At 32.8% G+C, this 24,062-nt stretch overlaps 2 protein-coding genes across 3 annotated transcripts in view; one reads left to right on the forward strand and one right to left on the reverse strand.

The window, feature by feature from the left end:
• Positions 1 to 14,945, reverse strand: part of Edem1 (ER degradation-enhancing alpha-mannosidase-like protein 2) — a 54,205-nt gene extending 39,260 nt beyond the window's left edge. Inside the window, exons 1-2 of the mRNA XM_075360415.1 lie at positions 14,750 to 14,945; positions 2,138 to 2,248 (exon numbers count right to left, since the gene is read on the reverse strand). Coding sequence (XP_075216530.1) covers positions 2,138 to 2,248; positions 14,750 to 14,871 — 233 coding nt within the window. The 5' untranslated portion in view covers positions 14,872 to 14,945. The remainder of the gene's footprint in view (positions 1 to 2,137; positions 2,249 to 14,749) is intronic.
• Positions 14,946 to 15,903: 958 nt separating this feature from the next.
• Positions 15,904 to 24,062, forward strand: part of pll (serine/threonine-protein kinase pelle) — a 68,045-nt gene continuing 59,886 nt past the window's right edge. The window contains exons 1-2 of one of the 2 annotated variants that reach the window (XM_075360417.1): positions 15,904 to 16,098; positions 17,813 to 17,992. In XM_075360417.1, the coding sequence (XP_075216532.1) occupies positions 15,990 to 16,098; positions 17,813 to 17,992 (289 nt within the window). In that variant the 5' untranslated portion in view covers positions 15,904 to 15,989. The remainder of the gene's footprint in view (positions 16,099 to 17,812; positions 17,993 to 24,062) is intronic. The other variant, XM_075360416.1, reaches the window with a different exon arrangement.

The following is a 24,062-nucleotide window of genomic DNA, read 5'->3' on the forward strand; positions in this document are numbered from 1 at the left end:
ACATCAAATTACTTAACAGTTGCTGCAGAGGATAATCTTAAAAATGTCTGAATATCAATTAAGAAAAATGAACGATCTGGCAGGTATTCCAACAGCAAAAATCCAAAAAAATAACTGGAGAAAATTCAATAGTTATGGTAAAAGATTGTTGATTAATATAATTAAAGAGATTGAAAGGAAAACGGGAATTTTATTTGGTTCATGGAATCAATTCTCATTGATAATCTCATAATTTACAATTTCACTGCAAAGTCCACATCGACTAATCATTCCTGAACAAGAGGAAAGCCATCTGCAAGTAGCATATGTCATGCTAGATTGTAACAAGGTCTGATTTTATGAAGAAAATCATAATCAGAGACAAGACCCAGGTCAAAAGTTTTAATTCTAAAACAAAAATGTAGTCACTTCAATGGAAAACACTATTTTCTGGACAAAAGCATAGCTATAATGAAACAATGTAAAAAGTCAATCATGTTGGCAGTTATCTTTGTTCATCAGAGCATGATTCATTATGAGTATGCAAGTGAAGGTAAAACTAGCAGCAAGGAGTACTACCTGTCTGTTCTCTATCACCTATGAGAAGACGTTAGATAGAAACGACCACAGTTGTAGTAAGTGGTTGATTAATCATAATAATGCACCAGCCCACAGATTGGCTGAATTTATTTTTCTGAAAGAGCAAAACACACCATTGCACAAATTCAGCAGCCCTCTCCATTCCATATGGCTCTGAGATACACAAGATTTTCTAAACTAAGATGCGATTAAAGAGATATGATTTCAGGATAGAGAAGAGATCAGAACAAATGTGATGAAATGTTTGTTGAATATTATAAAAATGAACTACAAAAAATTTTGGAAGAATTGTGCCAAGAAGAGACCCAACTTTGAATGAAACTAGCTTCTCAAACATTTAGGTAAGCTAAGCTACTTTTTTATTTTTTTTTATTTAAGGTCCACAAAATCTTTTGGTCAAATTTTTATGAAGTTAAAAATTATTTTCTGATATAATACTTTCTCAGAATTACTCAATCTTTCAAACTAATAATGATTTATTTTTAAGTTTGGCTTAAAGTAATTAAAATGTCAGGTACACAATGCAATCACTGCCAATTGTGCCTTTATTCTAAATGTGCGCTAATTTAATATTAATAATGCCTGATATATTCTGAAGAGTGGAAATTTACTTATAATAGATGCATGGGAAATCTGAAAATTCACAATTAGCAGTAGTTTATGATAAACTGTTGACACTGTTAATTTTAAACGTGAAATTGACAATTCAACTAAATTAAGTAACAGTATATTGATGAGCTAGGGACAGCAAACACTAATCTCATGTACCAACTGTTAAACTATACTTTACTTGGTTTATAAACAGCAGTTTGAAATATGAAATGTTATAACTGACGATTTGTTAGATGTCATGGTTAGACATATTAGAGCCATTAAAAACAATAAAATAAAAAATTCAAATTTTGCGACATATATAACTAATGCTTTTATATTAAGCATCAACATGATCATTACTCAAGTTAGACAAGCCATTATTACATATCAGAGAAGGAGGGGCAAAATGTATTACTGTGTGGAGCCAAGTTTGTTAATTTTCTAAAGGAATTGTATTTTAAGTTGTTCGGATAAATCATACAAAATTGTTGTATTTTGTTCTATTATAAAGAAATAAATTTCTCTATAGTACCCCAAATGAAAATCTCAGATACCATACAATTCTATTTTTTTTTATGGAGTAATTTATGACTATCCTCATTTTTTTTGGTTCGGTAATCCAACTGTTCAGAGTAAACAGTTGGATGATCAACAATCCAATTGATTTCATTCACAAAAAAAAAGAAGATTGCTGCCTATTGGATGGTATGGAGCAGCATAAAAGAACAAAGAAAATGAGGGAAGTGTACATTAGCAAGAATAATAGAAAACCATATTGTAAAATATATACACCATACAAAAAGAAATCATTCATTTCAATCATAGTATACCACATTAGTGCTATTTGCTTTATAATTGTACATTAAATATTATATCACACTGGTATAAAAGTATATACTGGTATATTATATCACACTTAATTTAAAAGTTGTAAATAAGTAGAATCTTCTAATCATTACATTACCTTCCCCAAGTATCCATACCATCACATGTTAATGGACGTAATTCATCATAAGGATATGCATATTTTAAATAGCTGGAGTATGCATGCTGGAACATTTCTCTTACCTCTTCTCTAAAAATAAAATGCAACATTACAAATCAAAATATATCTTTTTAAAATTAGAATTTTAATTTATTATACATATTAATAAGAAGACAAGAGAACAGATTATAAAAAGCCTTGGCTCTGTAATGTTAAGTGCACATTTGAAATTCATAAAGGTAGATAAAATAAAAGAACATTTTAACAAATGAAGTTTAAAGGCATCAGAACAAGATGTGGAAAGGCATCACTAACAGAAAGTGAAGAAAGGAATTGATAGGTAGCATAAATATAAAGGAGGCTGCATACAAAGTGTAGGAGGAAGACAAGAAATTGATGAATTGATAGAACAGTAAATCTGACATATTATCTAAAACTTTTATTAACTTTTATAATAAAAAAGTTATAAATAAACATAAATGTAAAACTAAGGGACGAGTGCTTTTAAACTGTAATAATGTTTTTACTATTTACCTAATGAAAAATTTACATTAGAGCTTTTCTTAAAGAATAATTTGACCTACTAATGTTTATAATTCTATTTTATTTTTTGAGGCGTTTTAGCACTTTAAAGTAAAGGGTCAATGAAGTAGTTCAGTGTATAAAAATTTTTTTTATATTTATTTTACGTATTCTTCATTTTATGTTATTTTCTTATATTTTAGGGACTTATTTATTTATCTATTTAATAATAATAATAATATTTTAATGTATATTGAATTATAAATTATTGTAACTACTAATAATTATATTATTATTTATATAAACACACACTACTTGAGGTAGAATCTTAAAAGTGGTTTTTTTATGTAGTATTTCCTATAACCTAATCCACAAATTGTCTCTCAATCAATTATTGAAGCTTGGATCATATGAAAGGGCCCGGTTGCAGTTTAAATTCCGTAGGCAAATTGTCGATAATCAAGTTCAATATCTTCTTCAGGTGAAACATCACCAATATTTTCTGGTAATAATGAAGCAAGTCATCTGCTATTTCTACTTCATTTAATAAATCCAAAATCTCTACATTTTTACAGGTTTCACAGTTACAATACAGATAGATGAAGCATTTCAGTCCTGCTTTTCGGCATCCACACACACTTTGTTTTGCACCTGTAAAACATTAACTTCAATAGTTCTGGAGGTGCAGGTTCCTTACTGCACTGTATTGGTAGAAATGTCTGAGGGGTTTTCTTCCAATCCTACAATTCAGGGTCCTTGAACTGTTCAATCAAAGTTTGATCCTAATGATAAACTCTCACTGAATGTAAATTAATCGCATCTTTTGTTGGAGAAAGTGAAGATAAATTGAATTTAGTTTTAATAACTGACTGAACCATTTTTAAAAAATGAGAAAATGGGATTAAATCCTTATTTTCAAGATGGCGGCCAAATGGGGGCGCCCCCTCCACCTCAAAAACTAAAATTTAAATTCAGAGTTGACACTTTTGCACAATTAAAAAAAAAAAAAAAAAAAAAAAAAAAAAAATCGCTGCCTACTCAAAATGCATGGTTTGATGCCGGATTTACAGCACAATGAGATTCTATACCAAGATCTGAATTTGATGCAGCTCTCCGAATAATATGAAAAAATTCAGCATTTGCCTCATAAATTACAGACTAATTTCTCTTTTATCGGTATTTCCTAAATTATTTGAAATAAAAATTATAAGTTATTTATTTTCTTGAAACACAATTTATTGACGAAATCTTCTGCATGTTTGAAATAGTTTTATAGACATAAGCATTTCCCAGTTTTTAGAATATTTTAAACAGAATAAATAAAAAATATTCTTATTTTTAGTTCTGCATATCTTATTAATGAAAAAACTTAATTTTTAAGTTTACAAATTTGCATTCCGTGCTGTAAAAGTCACCTTATCCTAAAAAAAAATCCTCTATCAAACTGAACAACAGAACTGCTTTTGTGCTAAATAGTACTTCTCCTTATGAGAATAAATCTTATGCTTCTTCAGTTTCTATTTTTAATAAATTACCTCACTATTTAAAAGATCTTCCAATCTAATTTTGGAACCTGTTAAAGCTGTTTATTTATATCGAATTAAAACATTTTATTTAACAGAAAGTATTATTCTGTTGAATTATATACCTAAATAATTGGATGGGACAGAAAAGCAGCAAATATGGTTGTAGATATGGAAACTGCAGGGGAAAGGGGTTGAAGAGTAACAGAAGATAAGAAGAGTTGATATTTCAAAGAACTAGAATCAAAAGAGTACATACAACTCAAAAAAATTCAGGTAACACCAACAATAAAGATAAGAGGATGCACAAGTAATAATAGATGATGGAAGAAAAACAATATGGCAGGACGATGGGCAAAACTATGAAGTAGTAAAGGAAAAGAATAATACATGTATATTACATTTACAGCTGAGAGCAAAGAAGGTAAAGGAAGCAATGAAGAAAATCTGAAAAGTCAGTAAAAGAAGAAAATACTGAATGATGAGGTTTTACAGAATGATGGAAAAAATTAGTGATAGAAATAGGAAGGTTTTGATGATTAGTTAGATAAAATGGAAAAAGATCACAAATGCTTGAATGATAAATGCAGATGATAATACAAGAGGAGGAGAAAAATATAGAGGAGTGGTGGAAAAAATATTCAACTACACTTCTTAACTCTAATGTGAGAGAGAGATCAGAAGAGAAGAAAGGGAAGAAGAAAGAAGGACTGGACAAGGGCAGAAGTGAAAAAAGCACTGGGAAGAAGTGAATGAGAAATATATAACCGGCCAGAGTGGATGAAATGGTGGAGGTGAGAAAGCAGTATAAGATTATTTTGGTAAGAGAAGACTCAGGACCCTTGTATATTGCACCTTTTTTTCCAAAATTAATGGGGAAAAAGGGTGTAATAGTGCCTGTAATTAAGAAAGGAAGCTCCAAAGAGTTTAAAAGTTAGAGGATGACTCCTCTGTAACTATAAGGGTCAACAAGTGATCTTGATGTCTCTTCTTATGTGAAATAATTTGAAAAGATACTGGAGTGGAAGAAGTACATGGAAGGTGCAGAAAGAACTAAAAGTGTTTGCAGAAAACTTGTTCATGTGAGGAAATAAAAACAAAAAGTTTAATGTCAGTAGAATGTGTTGAGAGAAATGATAAAACAGTATAAAATCTGAAAATAATTTAAAATCTTAAAAAACAATATGAAAATACTACAATTTAATGTGAATTAATTTAATATTTAACAAAGAGACCTATGAGGTGATAATCATAACATGAAAGAACAGATATGCAAGTAAAGTAATGGATGGTCAAGAATGGATAAAATGTTATTAGTTATCTTGGAAATATACTAGAGGATGGAGAAGCAAATTCAAAAAATGTTGTTAGTGTGATTTGGAATTAAAGTGTACTTCAATAAAAACTAGAAGATGATATTCATAAATTGGAGAGGTATCTGTTGAGAGCCAGATTAAGGAATGATTCCTGAAAGAGGCTAGCAGCTCTTTCAGTAGTTGTTAAGGGCGTAGGTCAGGATGACTTAAACGGCATATCAACATCACTCAGTCCTCTGAGTACTGCGCAGCTGAAAGCAATGGAAAACTACAGCTGCTTTTTTTCCACGAAAATGTAGCTCTCTGCATTTTCATATAGCAATGATGGAGGCGCCTTCCTTGGTAAAACATTCCAGAGGTAAACTAGTCTCCCGTTCGGATCTCCAGGTGGGGCTACTAAGGAAGGGGTCACAAGAAAATTAAAAAATAACATTCTACGAGTCGGAGCGTGGAATGTTAGAAGTTTAAAAAAGGTTGTTAGGTTAGAAAATTTAAAGAGGGAAACGGATAGGATAAATGTAGAGGTAGTAGGAATTAGTGGGGATCAGTGGGAAGAGGAAAACGACTTTTGGTCAGGTGATTTTAGAATAATTAACTCAGCTCCAAATAATGGGCAGGCAGGAGTAGGTTTCGTAATGAACAAGAAGATAGGGAAGAGAGTAGAGTATTTCGAAATGCATAGCGATAGAATCATTATAAAAGGATAAAATCAAATCCTAAACCAACAACGATTGTTAATGTCTATTGTCTACAAGCGCCAATGATGATGATAAGGTAGAGTGTATATATGAAGAAATTGACGAAACAATTAAACACATAAAAGGAAATGAAAATGTAATAATAGATGGAGATTGGAATGCAAGCATTGGAAAAGGCAAGGAAGGAAATATAGTGGGTGAATATGGGCTGGGCAAAAGGAATGATTGAGGAGACTGACTTATAGAGTTTTGCATGAAGTATAATTTAGTAATTAACAACACCCAGTTTAAACATCATAATAGAGAAATATACACATGAAAAAGCCAGGCGATACTGCAAGGTATCAGGTAGATTATATTATGGTTAAGCAAAGATTTAGAAATCAACTTGTTGACTGCAAAACTTACCCTGGAGCAGACACTGATAGCGACCATAATTTAGTGATAATGAAATGTAGATTGGGGTTTAAAAGACTGAAGAAAAGGTATCAAATGAATTGGTGGAAATTAGAGAAGCTTGAGGAAGAGGAGGTAAAGAAAATTTTTGAGAAGGGCATCGCAAGAGGTCTGAGTAAAAATGATAAGGTAAAAAATGTAGAAGAAGAATGGTAGAATGTTAAAAAGGAAATTCTTATATCAGCAGAAGCGAACTTGGGCGGAACAAAGAGAACTGGTAGAAAACCTTGGGTTTCAGACGATATATTGCAGCTGATGGATGAACATAGAAAATATAAGAACGCTAGTGATGAAGAAAGTAAAAGGAACTATTGACAATTAAGAAATACTATAAACAGGAAGTGCAAACTAGCGAAAGAAGAGTGGATTAAAGAAAAGTGTTCAGAAGTGGAAAGAGAAATGAACATTGGTAAAATAGATGGAGCATACAGGAAAGTTAAGGAAAATTATGGGGTACATAAATTAAAATCCAACAATGTGTTAAACAAAGATGGTACACAGATTTATAATATGAAAGGTAAAGTTGATAGGTGGGTGGAATACATTGAAGAATTACATGGGAGGAAATGAATTAGAAAATGGTGTTATGGAGGAAGAAATAGAAGTCAAAGAGGATAAAAGGGGAGAAAAAATATTAAGATCTGAATTTAAGAGAGCATTAAAAGATTTGAATGACAGAAAGGCTCCTGGAATAGACGGAATACCTGTAGAATTACTGCGCAGTGCAGGTGAGGAAGCGATTGATAGATTATACACACTGGTGTGTAATATTTATGGAAAAGGGGAAGTTCCATCAGACTTCAAAAAAAGTGTTATAGTCGTGATACCAAAGAAAACAGGCGCAGATAAAAGTGAAGAATACAGAACAATTGGCTTAACTAGTCATGCATCAAAAATCTTAACTGGAATTCTGTACAGAAGAATTGAGAGGTGAGTGGAAGAAGTGTTAGGAGAAGACCAATTTGGTTTCAGGAAAAGTATAGGGAGAAGGGAAGCAATCTTAGGCCTCAAATTAATAGTAGAAGGAAGATTAAAGAAAAACAAACCAACATACTTGGTATTTATAGGCCTAGAAAAGGCATTCGATAATGTACACTGGAATAAAATGTTCAGCATTTAAAAAAAATTAGGGCTCAAATACAGAGATAGAAGAACATTTGCTAACATTTAAAAGAACCAAACAGCAACAGTAATAATTGAAGAACATAAAAAAGAAGCCGCAATGAGAAAGGGGGTCTGACAAGGATGATCCCTATCCCTGTTACAGTACACGGTGAAAAGATAAAGATGCTACGATTTGCTGATGATATAGTAATTCTAGATGAGAGTAAAAAGGATTTAGAAGGAACAATGAACAGCACGGATGAAGTCCTACACAACAAAATGAAAGTAATGAAATGTAGTATCAATAATGAAGATGTACCACTGAATGTGAAAATAGGAGGAGAAAAGATTATGGAGGTACAAGAATTTTGTTATTTGGGAAGTAGAATTACTAAAGATGGACGAAGCAGGAGTGATATAAAATGCTGAATAGCACAGGCGAAACGAGCCTTCAGTCAGAAATATAATTTGTTTACATCAAAAATTAATTTAAATGCCAGGAAAAAATTTTTGAAGTATACGTTGGAGTGTCGGTTTATATGGAAGTGAAACTTGGATGATTGGAGTATTTGAGAAGAAAGGATTAGAAGGTTTTGAAATGTGATGCTATAGGAGAATGTTAAAAATTAAATGGGTGGATAAAGTGACAAATGAAGGTGTTGTGGAAAATAGTTGAAGAAAGAAGCGTTTGGAAAAATATAGCTAAAAGAAGAGACAGACATATAAGGCCACATATTAAGACATCCTGGAATAGTTGCTTTAATATTAGAGGGACAGGTAGTAGGAAAAAATTGTGTAGGCAGGCAACGTTGGGAATATGAAAAACAAATAGTTAGGGATGTAGGATGTAAGGGGTATACCCAAATGAAACGACTAGCACTAGATAGGGAATCTTGGATTGTTGCATCAAACCAAGCAAATGACTGAAGACAAATACTCAAAAAAATTCACAAATACTGTATCCCAAATCTTAAAATTTGAAGCAGAGTCACATGGTATGAAAAGATGAGGCATCAGCAAAATGCAGGCTTGTGAAATATGGTTTTTACAAGTAGCATAGTAACTGCAAGATTGGGTAGACGAATGAAAGGGTAGAAACACAATTTAGCAGTAACTGTTACAAGAGAAAATAGAAAGATTAAGAATGAGATGATACAGGCACATAGAGAGGGAGTATACATGAGATGGAAGTGCTGTCAAGAGATAAGTAGTTTAGGTAGTGATTCAATGTTTACAAAAGAATACACAAAAATAACTAGATTCTGTTCCTGGTGCGTAATATAGATGTAGTTGTGAATTCCACTGGTATACACTGCAAGCTTACAGTATTTTGTAGCAGTTGCCAAGGGGCATTGTTCAAAAGGCCTTCCATGTCAGTTTTTCTGTTGTGATTTGTTCTGTGATTTTTGTGATGAATTATCACAAACAGCAGATAGCCTGGATTAAAGTTTGTTTCTCTAATGGAAAAGAGCTACTGAAACAGTAGTGATGCTTCAAAATGCTTTTACAGAGGCATTAAATAAAACATGCGTCTACGAGTGTCTATTTTATTTAAAACTAGCAGACATGGCAATGCTTTGCTACTGATAGATTTGAATATATATATATATATATATATATATAGATAGATTAAATGACCACAATTGAAAGTTTGATAAAACATAACAAAATGAACATTAGGAACTGTACAAAATTTAACCTTTCCCTTTTTACCATATTCCCTTTCCCCTTTTTCTCCTTTCTATTTTCCATTTCCTTTTCCTGTTTTCCCTTTCTCCTTTTTTCCCCATGTATAAATTGGTCTAGTAGTTTTTTAGTCTATAGCGGATATACATATTGGAAATATTTAAATGGAATCGTAAAATATTTAGTACAGTAAAATATATAGTATAGAATAAATATGACCTGAAATTTAAATAGTATATTAGTATTTCGTAAAATATTTAGTATATTTACTAAATATTTAGTTGTGCTTTTATGTCCAACAGAGTGATATTTTAAAAAAAAAGCATGTTTTTCCCAGTTGCAGGTGCGACATCTTAGATATATAAATAATAGGTATATAAAAACACATACATATTCGAATGCAATGTTGTGTCAAAATTTCAAAGCAATTTGTGAAGAACTTTTGGAGATTTAAGATTTAGAACAAATGAACATTTAAATTTTTATTTATATAGATGAGTGGAAATGTCACTTGAAGACCAATCAAACTCTGGCCAGACTTCCACAATTATGAATGACAAAAATCTTGAAAAAAGTTTGCAATAGAATTTACAAAGATTGTTGTCAAACTATTGAAGAAATTTCTGAATTGACTTGTGGTCTTGGAGTTTTTAATTCTAATAGATGATTTGTTCTTCTATCTATCTCTAGCAATTGTTCTTCTATCTCTGTATTTGAACCCTAATTTTTTTAAAATGCTGAACATTTTATTCCAGTCTACGTTATCGAAAGCCTTTTCTAGGTCTATAAACGCCAAGTATGTTGGTTTGTTTTTCTTTAATCTTCCTTCTACTATTAATCTGAGGCCTAAAATTGCTTCCCTTGTCCCTATACTTTTCCTGAAACCAAATTGCTCTTCTCCTAACACTTCTTCCACTCTCCTCTCAATTCTTCTGTATAAAATTCTAGTTAAGATTTTTGATACATGACTAGTTAAACTAATTGTTCTGTATTCTTCACATTTATCTGCCCCTGCTTTCTTTGGTATCATAACTATAACACTTTTTTTGAAGTCTGATGGAAATTCCCCTTTTTCATAAATATTACACACCAGTTTGTATAATCTATCAATCGCTTCCTCACCTGCACTGCGCAGTAATTCTACAGGTATTCCGTCTATTCCAGGAGCCTTTCTGCCATTTAAATCTTTTAATGCTCTCTTAAATTCAGATCTCAGTATTGTTTCTCCCATTTCATCCTCCTCAACTTCCTCTTCTTCCTCTATAACACCATTTTCTAATTCATTTCCTCCGTATAACTCTTCAATATATTCCACCCATCTATCGACTTTACCTTTCGTATTATATATTGGTGTACGATCTTTGTTTAACACATTATTAGATTTTAATTTATGTACCCCAAAATTTTCCTTAACTTTCCTGTATGCTCCAATGTTCATTTCTCTTTCCACTTCTGAACACTTTTCTTTAATCCACTCTTCTTTCGCCAGTTTGCACTTCCTGTTTATAGCATTTCTTAATTGCCGATAGTTCCTTTTACTTTCTTCATCACTAGCATTCTTATATTTTCTACGTTCATCCATCAGCTGCAATATATCGTGTGAAACCAAAGGTTTTCTACCGGTTCTCTTTATTCCGCCTAAGTTTGCTTCTGCTGATTTAAGAATTTCCTTTTTAACATTCTCCCATTCTTCTTCTACATTTTCTACCTTATCTTTTTTACTCAGACCTCTTGCGATGTCCTCCTCAAAAATCTTCTTTACCTCCTCTTCCTCAAGCTTCTCTAAATTCCACCGATTCATCTGACACCTTTTCTTCAGGTTTTTAAACCCCAATCTACATTTCATTATCACCAAATTATGGTCGCTATCAATGTCTGCTCCAGGGTAAGTTTTGCAGTCAACGAGTTGATTTCTAAATCTTTGCTTAACCATGATATAATCTATCTGATACCTTGCAGTATCGCCTGGCTTTTTCCAAGTGTATATTCTTCTATTATGATTTTTAAATTGGGTGTTGGCAATTACTAAATTATACTTCGTGCAAAACTCTATAAGTCGGTCCCCTCTTTCATTCCTTTTGCCCAGCCCGTATTCACCCACTATATTTCCTTCCTTGCCTTCTCCAATGCTTGCATTCCAATCTCCAACTATTATTAAATTTTCACCTCCTTTTACGTGTTTAATTGCTTCATCAATCTCTTCGTATACACACTCTACCTCATCATCATCATGGGCGCTTGTAGGCATATAGACGTTAACAATCGTTGTCGGTTTAGGTTTTGATTTTATCCTTATTACAATGATTCTATCGCTATGCGTTTTGAAATACTCCACTCCCCTCTCTATCTTCTTGTTCATCACGAAACCTACTCCTGCCTGCCCATTATTTGACGCTGAGTTAATTACTCTAAAATCACCTGACCAAACATGTCCCACCGAACCTCAGTAATTCCTACTATATCTACATTTGTCCTACCCATTTCCTTTTTTAAATTTTCTAGCCTACCAACCTTTTTTAAGCTTCTAACATTCCACGCTCCGACTCGTAGAATGTTATTTTTTAATTTTCTGGTGACCCCTTCCTTAGTAGTCCCCACCCGGAGATCCGAACGGGGGACTATTTTACCTCCGGAATATTTTACCAAGGAAGGCGCCTCCATTATTGCTATGTGAAAATGCAGAGAGCCACATTTTCTTGGAAAAAAAGCAGCTGTAGTTTTCCATTGCTTTCAGCTGCGCAGTACTCAGAGGACTGAGTGATGTTGATACGGCCATTTAAGTCGTCCTGACTCACGCCCCTAACAACTACTGAAAGAGCTGCTGCCTTCTTTCAGGAATCATTCCTTAGTCTGGCTCTCAACAGATACCTCTCCGATATGGTTGCACCTTCGGTCCAGCTACTCTGTATTCCTGAGCACTAAAGCCCCCTCACCAACGGCAAGGTCTCATGATTCATAGAGGAGGAGAAGTTATATTTAGTTAGGTTATTTTGATATACGTACGATTTGTCAGTACATGAAGTCAACATAACTTAAACAGCAGCTGTAGCTGCGGTGGTGTTAATACGTAAGTACCAGAATTTGAAGGTGTACTAATGATGCTATACAGTTGAAGGAGAACGGTCTCATTTGGTTTACAGATAAAGTTAAATATTAAGGGAGAGTGAGTATCTAAAGTATAGTTGTCAAAAGGCAGACTGAATGTGATGGGTAGCATTAAGAGTGGTGGTGAGACCATACTCCTCCCCTCCAGTTGTAGTTGGCAATGGAAACTTCCTTTCCACTGTTCATCTCCATCAAATGTTTCTTATGTCTAACAAAAATAGCAGCTGCCATTTAGAAGGGTAAAAGTGTATGACGAATCATTATATGTATGGGATTCTAACTAAAAGCAAGAAACCTTACTGCAAAATTTCATAAATATCAGAAAATATGTATGGTTATAACCAAATTACAATATACATTATACTTTTTTTTTGCTGTCAATGATTAGAACTAGATTAAAGTATACGTCAGTGATTTGAGCTACAATTTATGATTAACACAAAAATAACATTGTAAAGGTACAGTAATATTTTCTTCCATTTCTATTCTTCCACCACTTTAGCCATTACGATTTATTTACTTTTTACTGTTACTATTGGAAGGATTTGGAATCTCAATCTTTGAAGAATAGGATCATATCAGTATGCAGTCTATTTATTTAATTTTATCAATGGTCTAGAAAATATGGAGATTCACCAGAAAAGTTGTAGCTTTTTTGCCCAGCCACTAAAAACCAGCTTAGGATCTTCCCATAGCAAGGTCTAATATAATGTTACATCTGTTTTTTAAAGTAAAATTTTAATTTACTATTGTATAATATTAAAAATTTGTTCATTTTTATATGCTAAATCTTGTTAAAGTAACATAATTTCTAATTATGAAACATTTACTTTAAACAATCATGACAAAATACAGTGCATTTAGAAAGTCGCTGAGCAATATACTTTAGAATTATGTAGTGCATTCTGTTCTTTTGGTATTAGATTGGTTGCCTTGTGGGCTTGTTATAAGGGTACGATATCAACCTTGCTACCACACATAAACTGTAGATAAAAATTAAAACTTTTCCCCTATAAGTAATGTGTTCAAGAACTGAAACTTACAGATCATGCCAAAAGACTAGATTATTGTCAATGGTTTTAAAGTTTTATTGACCAAAATTCCATTAGTTATCTTCGACATATGTTTTTACCGATAAAGAGTGATTTCATTTGGGAGGGTATATTAATTAACAAAATACACCACTGTGATTGACAACTAACATCCATAAATTACATGAACAATCTTTACACAAGGCGAAAATTGGAGTCTGGGTCAGTATGAGTAGAACGTACATTGTGGGTCCAATCTTTTTTTAAAGTACAGTAAATAGTGATCATTACTGTGCAGTTTTAACAAACTTCATTAATCAGTTAAACAAGCAGTGTACATCATCAGACCTTGCACGATCATCAAACCGTAACAATGGCATATGTATGAGACATTCCAGTACATCAGCTGATTAAAGTGTTTGAAAACAAATTGAAATGTGTGCAGTGTTCTATTGATGTTGGAGGAGGTCATCTTCAACACCTTCTATAAACTATTACAGTTACTGTAATGTCAGTTTCTATAAAATAATGTAATGGATATAGTAAGTAATAATTAAGAAAGTTTAATCATAACAGTTCCATGATTCCAATGCAAAGAAACTTTCCAAATGCAAATGCACTGTACAAGAGGAAGGTTCAGTTTTCAGAGAAATTATCCTGTAAATAAAGCAAGAGCAAGTTAGTATTTTAGTAAAATTTAAGTACCACACATATCCAATTGGATAAATATATCACAGGCATATTGATGTAGGCATATATCCTTAATGCAAATCAATTCACAGAAAAGGTCCATGCACTTAAAACCATTTTATAGGTGGAAAAAATCAATAGCCATAACATCTTTTAAACTGTTTTCTTACAAAAAAAACACGGTACACTAGCAAGAAATAATTAACTCTGTACTCAGGGATATCACTTTTTAATCCCGTATATCAGTTGTCAGCATTAGCAAAAAATGTTTTTGTGAATAACTTAGTAGTCATAAAAAGTTACTTAGTTTTTGTCAAACATGTTTACTGCTTTAATATTTGGAACCATTAAAATGGTCTGATTTCAAATATTAGTCCACATATACGAAAGCGTTCGTAATACGTTTGGTCGCAGTTCTAACATGGTGATATTCAAAGAATATACGACTATATTATCTCACCTTAAGGCTAACAAATCTTTCTTATCATATTTCTTAATACCAATTCCTTCATTCCCACTAAGAAAAAAGAATAAACATATTAATATATACAACGAACGAATATCACATTTTAAATGAATCATTATTAAAGTCTAACTAGACTACACTACAGGTAAAAGCGAACTGCCACATTCTGACACTATAAATTTCTCAACTCAGCTGAGTGGTAATCAGCTGACAAACAGGTGATCAATGCGAGATTGATAATGTTTTCATTTTTAAATACATGATTTATAAATTTTTTACATTTTTTTTTAATTACTTAATTGTAATGTTGAAAGTTACTTTAGTTTAGTAGTTTATTTGTGCGTTTTTACTGATTCAAAAATAAAAATATCTTTACTTGTAAAATATTCACGAATTAGTTTATTTCAGAAATATTGTATTCAAAAACTTCTCTTTAAAAAAAGATTTGGGTACTTAATTGACATTTAAAAAGTTTAATTGACATTCAAAGTTTTCACAAGAAAATCGTTACTGCTTTATTAATGATAAACCTAGAACTAAATAAAAATTAAATTTAAAGAATTTTAGGAAAGAAGTTACAAATATTCTGACTGAAAACTCATTATTTTCTTCTTCTGAATTGCCAAATTTAACAATGTACAAATTTCTTATAAAATATTTTTATTACATACTTTCTTTGAGTCTTAAATGACAATGAATTTTTTATAAATAAAAGATTTTTTTTCTATTTAATTTCGTTAATTTAATTAAATGGAGTTGTAAGATTTTAAAATGATATTGTAAATTAGTGGGATAGTTTCAACGCTTGATTTTTAATAAATATTTTGCTGATAATGTTTATTTTCACGTAAATAAATAAATGAAAAAGCCTGGCCATGAATTTTTTACCTGGTAGTTTGTAAATTTACAAAAAGGCTGGTAGGGCTTTGAATTTGCACTAAGTATTTATGACTTATGGTAATGCTATGATTTAGAGTATTTCCATTATTTGACTATAGTCTTGTTCTCAATATAGAACAAATTAAAATTCCTTTCATTTTAATTAAGTAGTTTCTATTGAAAACCATCATTCATTTTAAATTGGTATATCTTATGTTTACGTTGTAAGAACGTAGTTAATGTCAAACCAGATATCCTGAATCTGACGTAACTGCAACCTTGAAGTACTCTACAAGGAAACCTGTCAGTAGCACATCACTGGTTACGTACGTTAGTACGTGATGTTTTTATACAAATGGCTCGTCCAAGAAATTCATCTTTAATGTACGTGTATGATTTACCTTATAGTGAAAGAAGGACACTTTGTGATATCTTGGACGTGCATGATAAGTGGGAGGAACTAGGTAAAACGCAGTTTTACCCTAAAATTCATCAGTATTTATTTGTTTATTGAAGGGCGTTTAAAACAGTGTTAATTTGTTACTCTAATTTATTAATTTTTTGAATGAGGCTATTCTCTAGTGAATGTATTGCTAGTAACTGAAGACCAGACTTGCAAAGGGTTTAAGTGGGACTCTATTGGCTGGAGAGTACTGAACGGATGGTTCTTCCAAAAAATATCCACCCATAAAATTGGCATAAATAATAACCAAAAAATGCTTTTTAAGCCAGTTATATGTTTAAGGAATGACGGTTCATAAGATCATAAATGATTTTTTTAGTTAAGAAAAAAGTTAATTTTCTAAACTAATTTTCTAAAACACAAAAGTGTTTTTTTTTTAATAGAAAAATGGCGATGGTGGGGATGAAAAAACATGCAGTTAATGTTTAAAATTTCATCTAAAGAAATGTGCTAATTTTTATAATCCATACTTTGCATTTGAATCAAAATGCACGCTTGTTATGTTGACCATTAAACTGAAGATGGAACCTTCTGAGTAGTCCATACCTTATTTACTGTAGTAAAACTACCATTTGTTTTGCTGTTATGCTTGTAGTTTATGAAAGTTTCTTATGAGAATTTAAAAATGTCAACCCAGTATTTTTCAAATTCACTATGGTTATAATTTTACTCTGAAGTCAGTGTATTTATGCAATTATTAAAAAAAAAATTCTTGAAAAGTTTTATTTTCAATGAGGAAGTCTTAAATTTGATTTTGATTTTTAAATGCATGATAATTTAAAATAACTGTTAAGTATAAAAGTAGCAGGAAAACTCATCTCAACTCAGTCCTATGTATGGTGTGGAGCAATTTATTATTGTAAAATTAATTTAAACATTTTTATATAAAAAAAAATTAACGTATACGTTTTATTTGTAAAATTCCCTTTTTTTATTGTGTTGATATCTACAACAAAACTTTGCTAAATTTTTGAACCAGTTTGCAAACAAACTGTTAGGGATGTAGGATGTAAGGGGTATACTGAAATGAAAAGACTAGCACTAGATAGGGAATCTAGGAGAGCTGCATCAAACCAGTCAAATGACTGAAGACAAAAAAAATATTCTTAATAAATGAACTAATTGATTAATGAACCAATTAGAGGTGGCAAAGATTTAAGTACTTGATACCCAGAAGTGTTTCAGAAGGTTCCAAAAATTTATTTAAGTTGAACAGGTTACAAAAAAACATAAAAACAATCTATTACTCTTTTAAAAATTTTAGAAATATTAAAAATTACTGACCAACTTTCAAATTCATATGGAAGATGTTATTCTTGTAGATGATTGTTTTTTAGCAGATTATAGTACATCTTCAGTGCTGTTACTAGAGTGCCATTACTATTTGTAATCAATTTAAAAAAATGTTTTAGTAATTGGTAGTGGTGATCAAAGGATTATTATTTGACATTATTAGTATCTTAATGATATCAAAGTATTAAATTTTGACATTTTTACCCCATTAATGATTTAATTTTTTATTTTATAATGTATGTAATAATTGTAATCATGGGGATTGAAGATACTTAGAGGCTAAAAAAAGTCTCTGTTGGTGAGTTCTGTTTTATTTCTGTTAGATGGTTTATTTATTTTTAATACTGATATTTGATCAATAAAATAAAATGAATACAATTTAACAATTTTTTTTTGTAGTCATTTTCTTTCAATTTATTTAGGTGGCGCTTATATGAAATTTGGAGTATTGGAGTTGGAAAAAATTAAGCGAGAGTACTGTAGGTCCCATACAGATGTGCTTTTACAAAAATGGGGTAATCAAAACCATACTGTATTAGAATTGTTTATCCTTCTTTCCAGAATGCAACATTATCGGGCAATGTTAGTTTTAAAATGTTTTGGTAAGTAAATTTTATTGCACTCAATATTGTATCATATTGGTTTATGAAGTATGTTAATTTAAAAATAAGGTAAAATTACTCCTAGGTTTTTTATTGCACAATTATTGTAATTTTTTTAATAATGTAATTTTAAAGGTGTTACTCAAAAAGTTGTATTCTAGTTGAGTTCAGAAACTCCAACTATTTGGTAAATCTGGATAACCAGATTAAATGTTAGGCATATCTGGATTTTATCAGTTGTGAATTGCTGTCATTGCCATAGTTATTCATAAATGTGTTTAGTGGATCAGACTGCCATTACCTTTACTTCCTATTTTCTAGTATTGCAAAAGTAGTAATGGTGAAAAGTTTTACCATAACTGCAGTTCATAACTTCATCAAGAATTAATAACTTATAGCGGATTTGCAAGTCAAAATGAATTTTATTTAATCTTGTAAATAAGCTCAAGGTTAAACAGACATTTCTGTAAGCTGGATTAAATTACTAACAAGTACTACAATTTTCTTATTTATGAAATCTAGTACATGTTTGTAAATTATTACTCAAAGCCTGTCTGTTGGTTGATCATTTCTTATGTATCTTTTCCTTTATGCTTTCATCTGTGGATGAGTACCATAAAAATTGAGTTATCTGCTAGCCTTGTTCCAACTAAGGCATTGTGGTTGGCATCTTCTGGTAACTTGGTAAACAGGATACTAGAATTTATCAGGTGCAGCGATTGGTCCAGCATGCTTTCGTATTCCTTGTAAAGTCTTTTCCAAAATTTATTATATATTTTCGTGCTAACGATTATAAATTACAATAGATTATTCACTAATTAAATTTAAAAAATGAAAAACTTTCATAAATGGACATGATGTCCATGATGACTAGATGATAGATGTATCATCTAGATTATGATAAAAATGATTAGTCGTGATCATCTAGATCATGGTGGTCACAATAATCACTGAGGAAGGATGCAGTGGAGACGGCCCACCCCACATTTATGGGCTGACATACTAGGGGCCTAAACCATGGTGCTTTTGTAGAAGAGCTTGACTTCAGTGGAATACGGGAAGTATACATGGCAGAAGAGAAAGTATCTCGACTTGTGAGCTCAATTGAGGCGGTGTGCTCTGTGTTCCTGCGGAGATATTCCAGGAAGGGTTACCTGCTGGTTTATTGTTGGACTGCCGAGATATCCAAAAAGAGTGAGCAGGTGAGGAGAAACCTCACTCGCTCAGTGTGCGTGTCTCCCAGCCCTCAGGGACATTTATTTATGTGGCCGAATATCGGAATTGCAAGAAGGACCTTGTTAGAAGTATTCGAGATGCAAGAAAATGCCTCTAGGCAACTGATTGCAGAAATAGAAACTGACCCGTGGGGAAGGTCATTTACTGAACTGGTAAGGAAAGTCAGTCCTAAGACCCACAGTTACAGTCACGCAGGATGTTTGGGAGGTCTGGAAAATAATAGAAGAGCTCTTTCCTGGTAGTGAGGGATCAATGACTGATGATGGGGGCAATAAGGGCAACCCGCCTCTCTTCACCCAAGATGAATTTCTGGAGGCAAAATCACGTTTGCCTCTGGCTAAGGTGCTAGGCCCGGACTGATTGCCAAACTTGGTTGTCAGGGTGGTGATATGGGCATAGTTGGTGTATAATGCGTGCCTTCAAGAGTTCATCTTTCCTGAGAAATTGAATTACCAGCAGCTGGTACTTGTGCCACCAAAACTGGAAAAGAATTTGGTACTCTTGTCCTCTTACCAGCTGCTGGCTATGATAGATGGAATGGCCAAGATGCTGGAGCACATGTTCCAGCATAAAACATTTATCGCACTGGTGGAGCGGGGTGGGCTGTGTGAGCCAGTACGGTTTTTGCAGGGGAAGGTCTGCCCTCGATGCCATGGCTGCTCTGCTCAAAGTGGCCGGTAGAAATCATGAAAGGCAGTCGGCGGAGTATTTGCACTCTTGTTACTCTAGACGTGAGAAATGCATTTAACTGCATTTCTCACGTCACCATAATGCAGGTACTGGAAGATCACAGGGTACCCACATACTTACGACACCTCATCTGATGTTACCTTGCGGCATGCAGGATTGTGTGCAGAGTGCAGAAGGATTGGTTTAATGGAGCTTGTGCAGGGGTGTGCCCCAGAGGTCGGTTTTTGGGCCAACCCTTTGGAACCTGACTATGATGAGGTATTGCGGGTCCCCCTTTCGCAGAGAGTGACCATGGTAGAATATGCGGACAACCTTGCCCTGGTGGTAGAGGCTACTACCGGCAAGACGCCACTGAAAAAATAAGTGAAGCATACGTGGTGATAAATTCATGGATGGTGGCAGGGTTGTCACTCGCTCCAGACAATACTCAGGTGGTTGCAGCCTCCAGAACAAGGAGGAGACTGAAACTGAAACTAACGCTAGAGAATAGAAGGATCGATTCAAGGCCAGCAATAAAACATTTAGGAATATGGATTGATTCCAGAATGAAATTCAGCCTTCATGCCATAGAGACCGTAACAAATCAGAGATGACGATGAGATTAATTGCTGCCCCCTACCAAACACTGGAGGACCGACTCAGTATCTCAGGAAGTTACTGACCAGAGTCACATATTCCACCATGCTTTACGGGGCCGAGGTATGGGCTGATGTGACAAAATACACAAAAGGGGGGAAGCTTGAGGTGGTATATAGAAGCAAATGCTGCTTGAAAATTATAGTAGCGTATTGGACTTTCTCAAAGGAGGTGGCCAACGTCCCGGTGGGGGTCATGCCAATAGATCTAGTTGCACAGCAAAGGAGGAGGCTCTGGGAACAGTGACCTTTGCCACATGGGCACAAAAAATGCCTATCATCACAGATTGAAGAGGAGCTACTTGAGGTCTGGCAGGTGTGCTGGGACCAGGGGAAAAAGGGCCGCTGCACCCATTCGACTTATTGGTGACATTAGAAATTGGTATTGGAGAATACATGGCTCGCTGGGATACAGTTTAACACAGTTCTTGGTGGGCCATGGAGGCTTCAAGTCATACCTTCACAGATTTGGCCTAGATTATATGGATCTATGCCCTGATTGTGAAGGAGGAGTTTCCATATCTCATCCATTTTTGCTGTCCATGGTTTGGAGGTGAGCGTGAGGAGATGTTGGATGCTTTGGGCTGGAAGACATGTTCTATTCTCAGGATATGCAGGGCATGATGTTAAAGGGAGCCAGCTAATGGAGGGCAGTAGAAAACTTTCGTCAAGAAGATATTAGACAAGTTACACGCCTGTGAAGAGTCAGGAATAAGATGCCAGAGGGTGCCTGGCCGGTCAGGCCTGCAACTGAGATTTTGATAAAAATAAATGAATCGATTAAAATAATTTACTAAAACAGTTAATTATTCTTAGATGAAATATACAACAATTTACACATAATATTAAATTCAACAGAAACTAACAAATGACTTAAATTATCATAAGATAAGTGGAACAAATATAATAAAAGAGAATTTCTAACATAAATCTTAAGTAAATCCAAATTATTACATTCAATGTTGAATTAAGCCTGCTCATTTGTTCTAGAAAATGGAACAAAACAACTGATTTGATCTAGTAAATGGAATAAATACTGACCTGCTTTCTTTTAATGAATGAAAAGTTTAAACATTGGATCATTTACTACTATAACAATTATAAACACCAGTTAATGTGAAATGTAAATATTGTCATGAAACCTTGACGGCTCCACCAAATTAATGTCATTAAGTCTTCTCTATCAAATTAATCTGACGAAGTCTCCAAACCACGTGACGGTGTCTGAAATTAAACGTACAAAAATACTGGACGAGATCTCCAAAACACTGGACCTAAGTGAAGATCGGTGTCTGACTCAAAATTAATGTGATGAAATTCGTCTCCACCAAATTAATGTCACATCAACTTTTGGTGTCTCCACCAAATTTTGTTATGAAGTACTCATCTGGTTTCTGCAGTGCAACTGGAAAATAAATTTGCTCTTATAGCAACATACAAAAATTTGACTTCTTTCTTTGGTAATGCCTCTTCTCTTTTTCCTGTTAAGCCTCCGGTAACTACCGTTTAGATAATTCTTTAGAGGATGAATGAGGATGATATGTATGAGTGTAAATGAAGTGTAGTCTTGTACATTCTCAGTTCGCCCATTCCTGAGATGTGTGGTTAATTGAAACCCAACCACCAAAGAACACCGGTATCCACGATCTAGTATTCAGATCCATGTAAAAATATCTGGCTTTACTAGGACTTGAACGCTGTAAATGGTAATGCCTGAGGTGGTGTAAGTTCACTTCTTCTTCGCAGAGGTTTGTGCACAGTCTGTGCATTCTCCTGGGATCAGGTTCTTACCTCCTATTACTTATTTGAGTTTATAACCCATACTCAAATCGGTCCTTTTGAAATTGACTGAGGGTTTGAATGGTTTTCTAAAGTGAACCAAATCAAAAATATTTTTATTCCTTGGGGTCAGGAAATAAATGAAATATTAAATACAGAGGATGAATTATGTAGAAAAACTGTGTGTTGTAGTTGATTCAAGGAGATAATGCAATGTGAGATCGTATACTTTTTATAACTAAGAAATAGTAACAAGACCGGACGATTCATATTCATATGAGAGAAACTTTTTAGTAAAGTTTCTCTGAAGGGTTCATCACCCTTAGTGGGTGATGAACCTGTCTATAACTACGCAACACAATGAAATATGTAATATAGAAAAAAACCTTTTCTCTTAGTCTGAGGTCTATCCTCGGGTATAACTGAAATGTTATTTAAAATAATGTCGTAACAAATAACTTTAAATAAAGATTGATGCGGCGTAATTCATTTGTGAAATAATGAAATGGTTTGAACTTCTCTATACATTCGGGTTACTGAAATTGGCCTAACTGAATGTTTGATTAACTTTCAGGAAATATATTAGTGAAGTGCTGTGAATGTGAAAATTAAAAAAAAAAAACTGTGAATTATATGAAATTAAGAAACTCCCTATTCTCCTGTGCAGTGAAATTTGGATATCTATCTTAAGTAACTATAACATCGCTAATTAGTCCTTATGGAGTCAGTACCTGTAAGTGAATAAAATAACTCATTCTTAGAATATTAAATAATCATTCAAGAAACTCAAAAACCATAAAAGGATGATTTAAATGAAAACAACTGTGATTATAATAATAACAATAATGTCAGTTCCCATTTGTTGAGAAACTTAAACTCTAAAACAACAATTAAAACATAAAAATAAATATTCTAAGACAAATGTAGATAACAAATAAAAATTAACTTAAGCACATTTGAAAATTAAAATATGATTATTGCATCCTAACTTGTTTGTTTTTGTTCAGTAATTTCATTAGTCTCAAACTTCAACTATATCTTATGGTTAATTATGAATTAAATTTGATTAAAATTCTCGTATAACATTGAAATAAATAAATAAAAAATAAAAAACCGTAAAATAGAATTTAACTCTTTCTTTAGAATTTATTATTCCAAACTCAAATTGCATAAATAAAAATAAACCTTTAGTTATACAGTGAATAATTTCATTTTTCTTAAACTTCAAAAATCAGTTATATTTCAATTGGTCTGAATCAAATTATTAAATGGTTAAAAAAATTATTAAATTAAAATTATAAATGAAACATTTTTTACAAGGATATGCTTACAAAATGTTAAATAAAAAAAATGAAATTGTAAAAACTCAATATTTGCATTACATTGTGACAATAACCGTAGCGCTAAACTTATTTTCTAATTATGTACAAAGATAAACATTTTTAATAAGTTACATTTTGACTCTGTAACTAGGGTACTCTGATTCGTATGTCGACCACCCTCATCAGAACTCTACCAAAAGACTATCAAAGACTCTACCAAAGAGACCGTCAGTTCATACAAGTACTACCAATGAAAGCAAGCTTTCACAAAAATAGTACCGCCTATCTGGTTAAAAGTGGTAACCCATTCTTACTTCTAATTGGTTGAACTGGTCGGGTTAACCTGGTGGGGATAATTAGCTGAAGAGGCAACTTATTTCTGTTATTTTTTATTTCTCATGTGAAACA

Source organism: Lycorma delicatula, chromosome 3, assembly GCF_047948215.1.
Source record: "Lycorma delicatula isolate Av1 chromosome 3, ASM4794821v1, whole genome shotgun sequence".
NCBI lineage: Eukaryota > Metazoa > Arthropoda > Insecta > Hemiptera > Fulgoridae > Lycorma > Lycorma delicatula.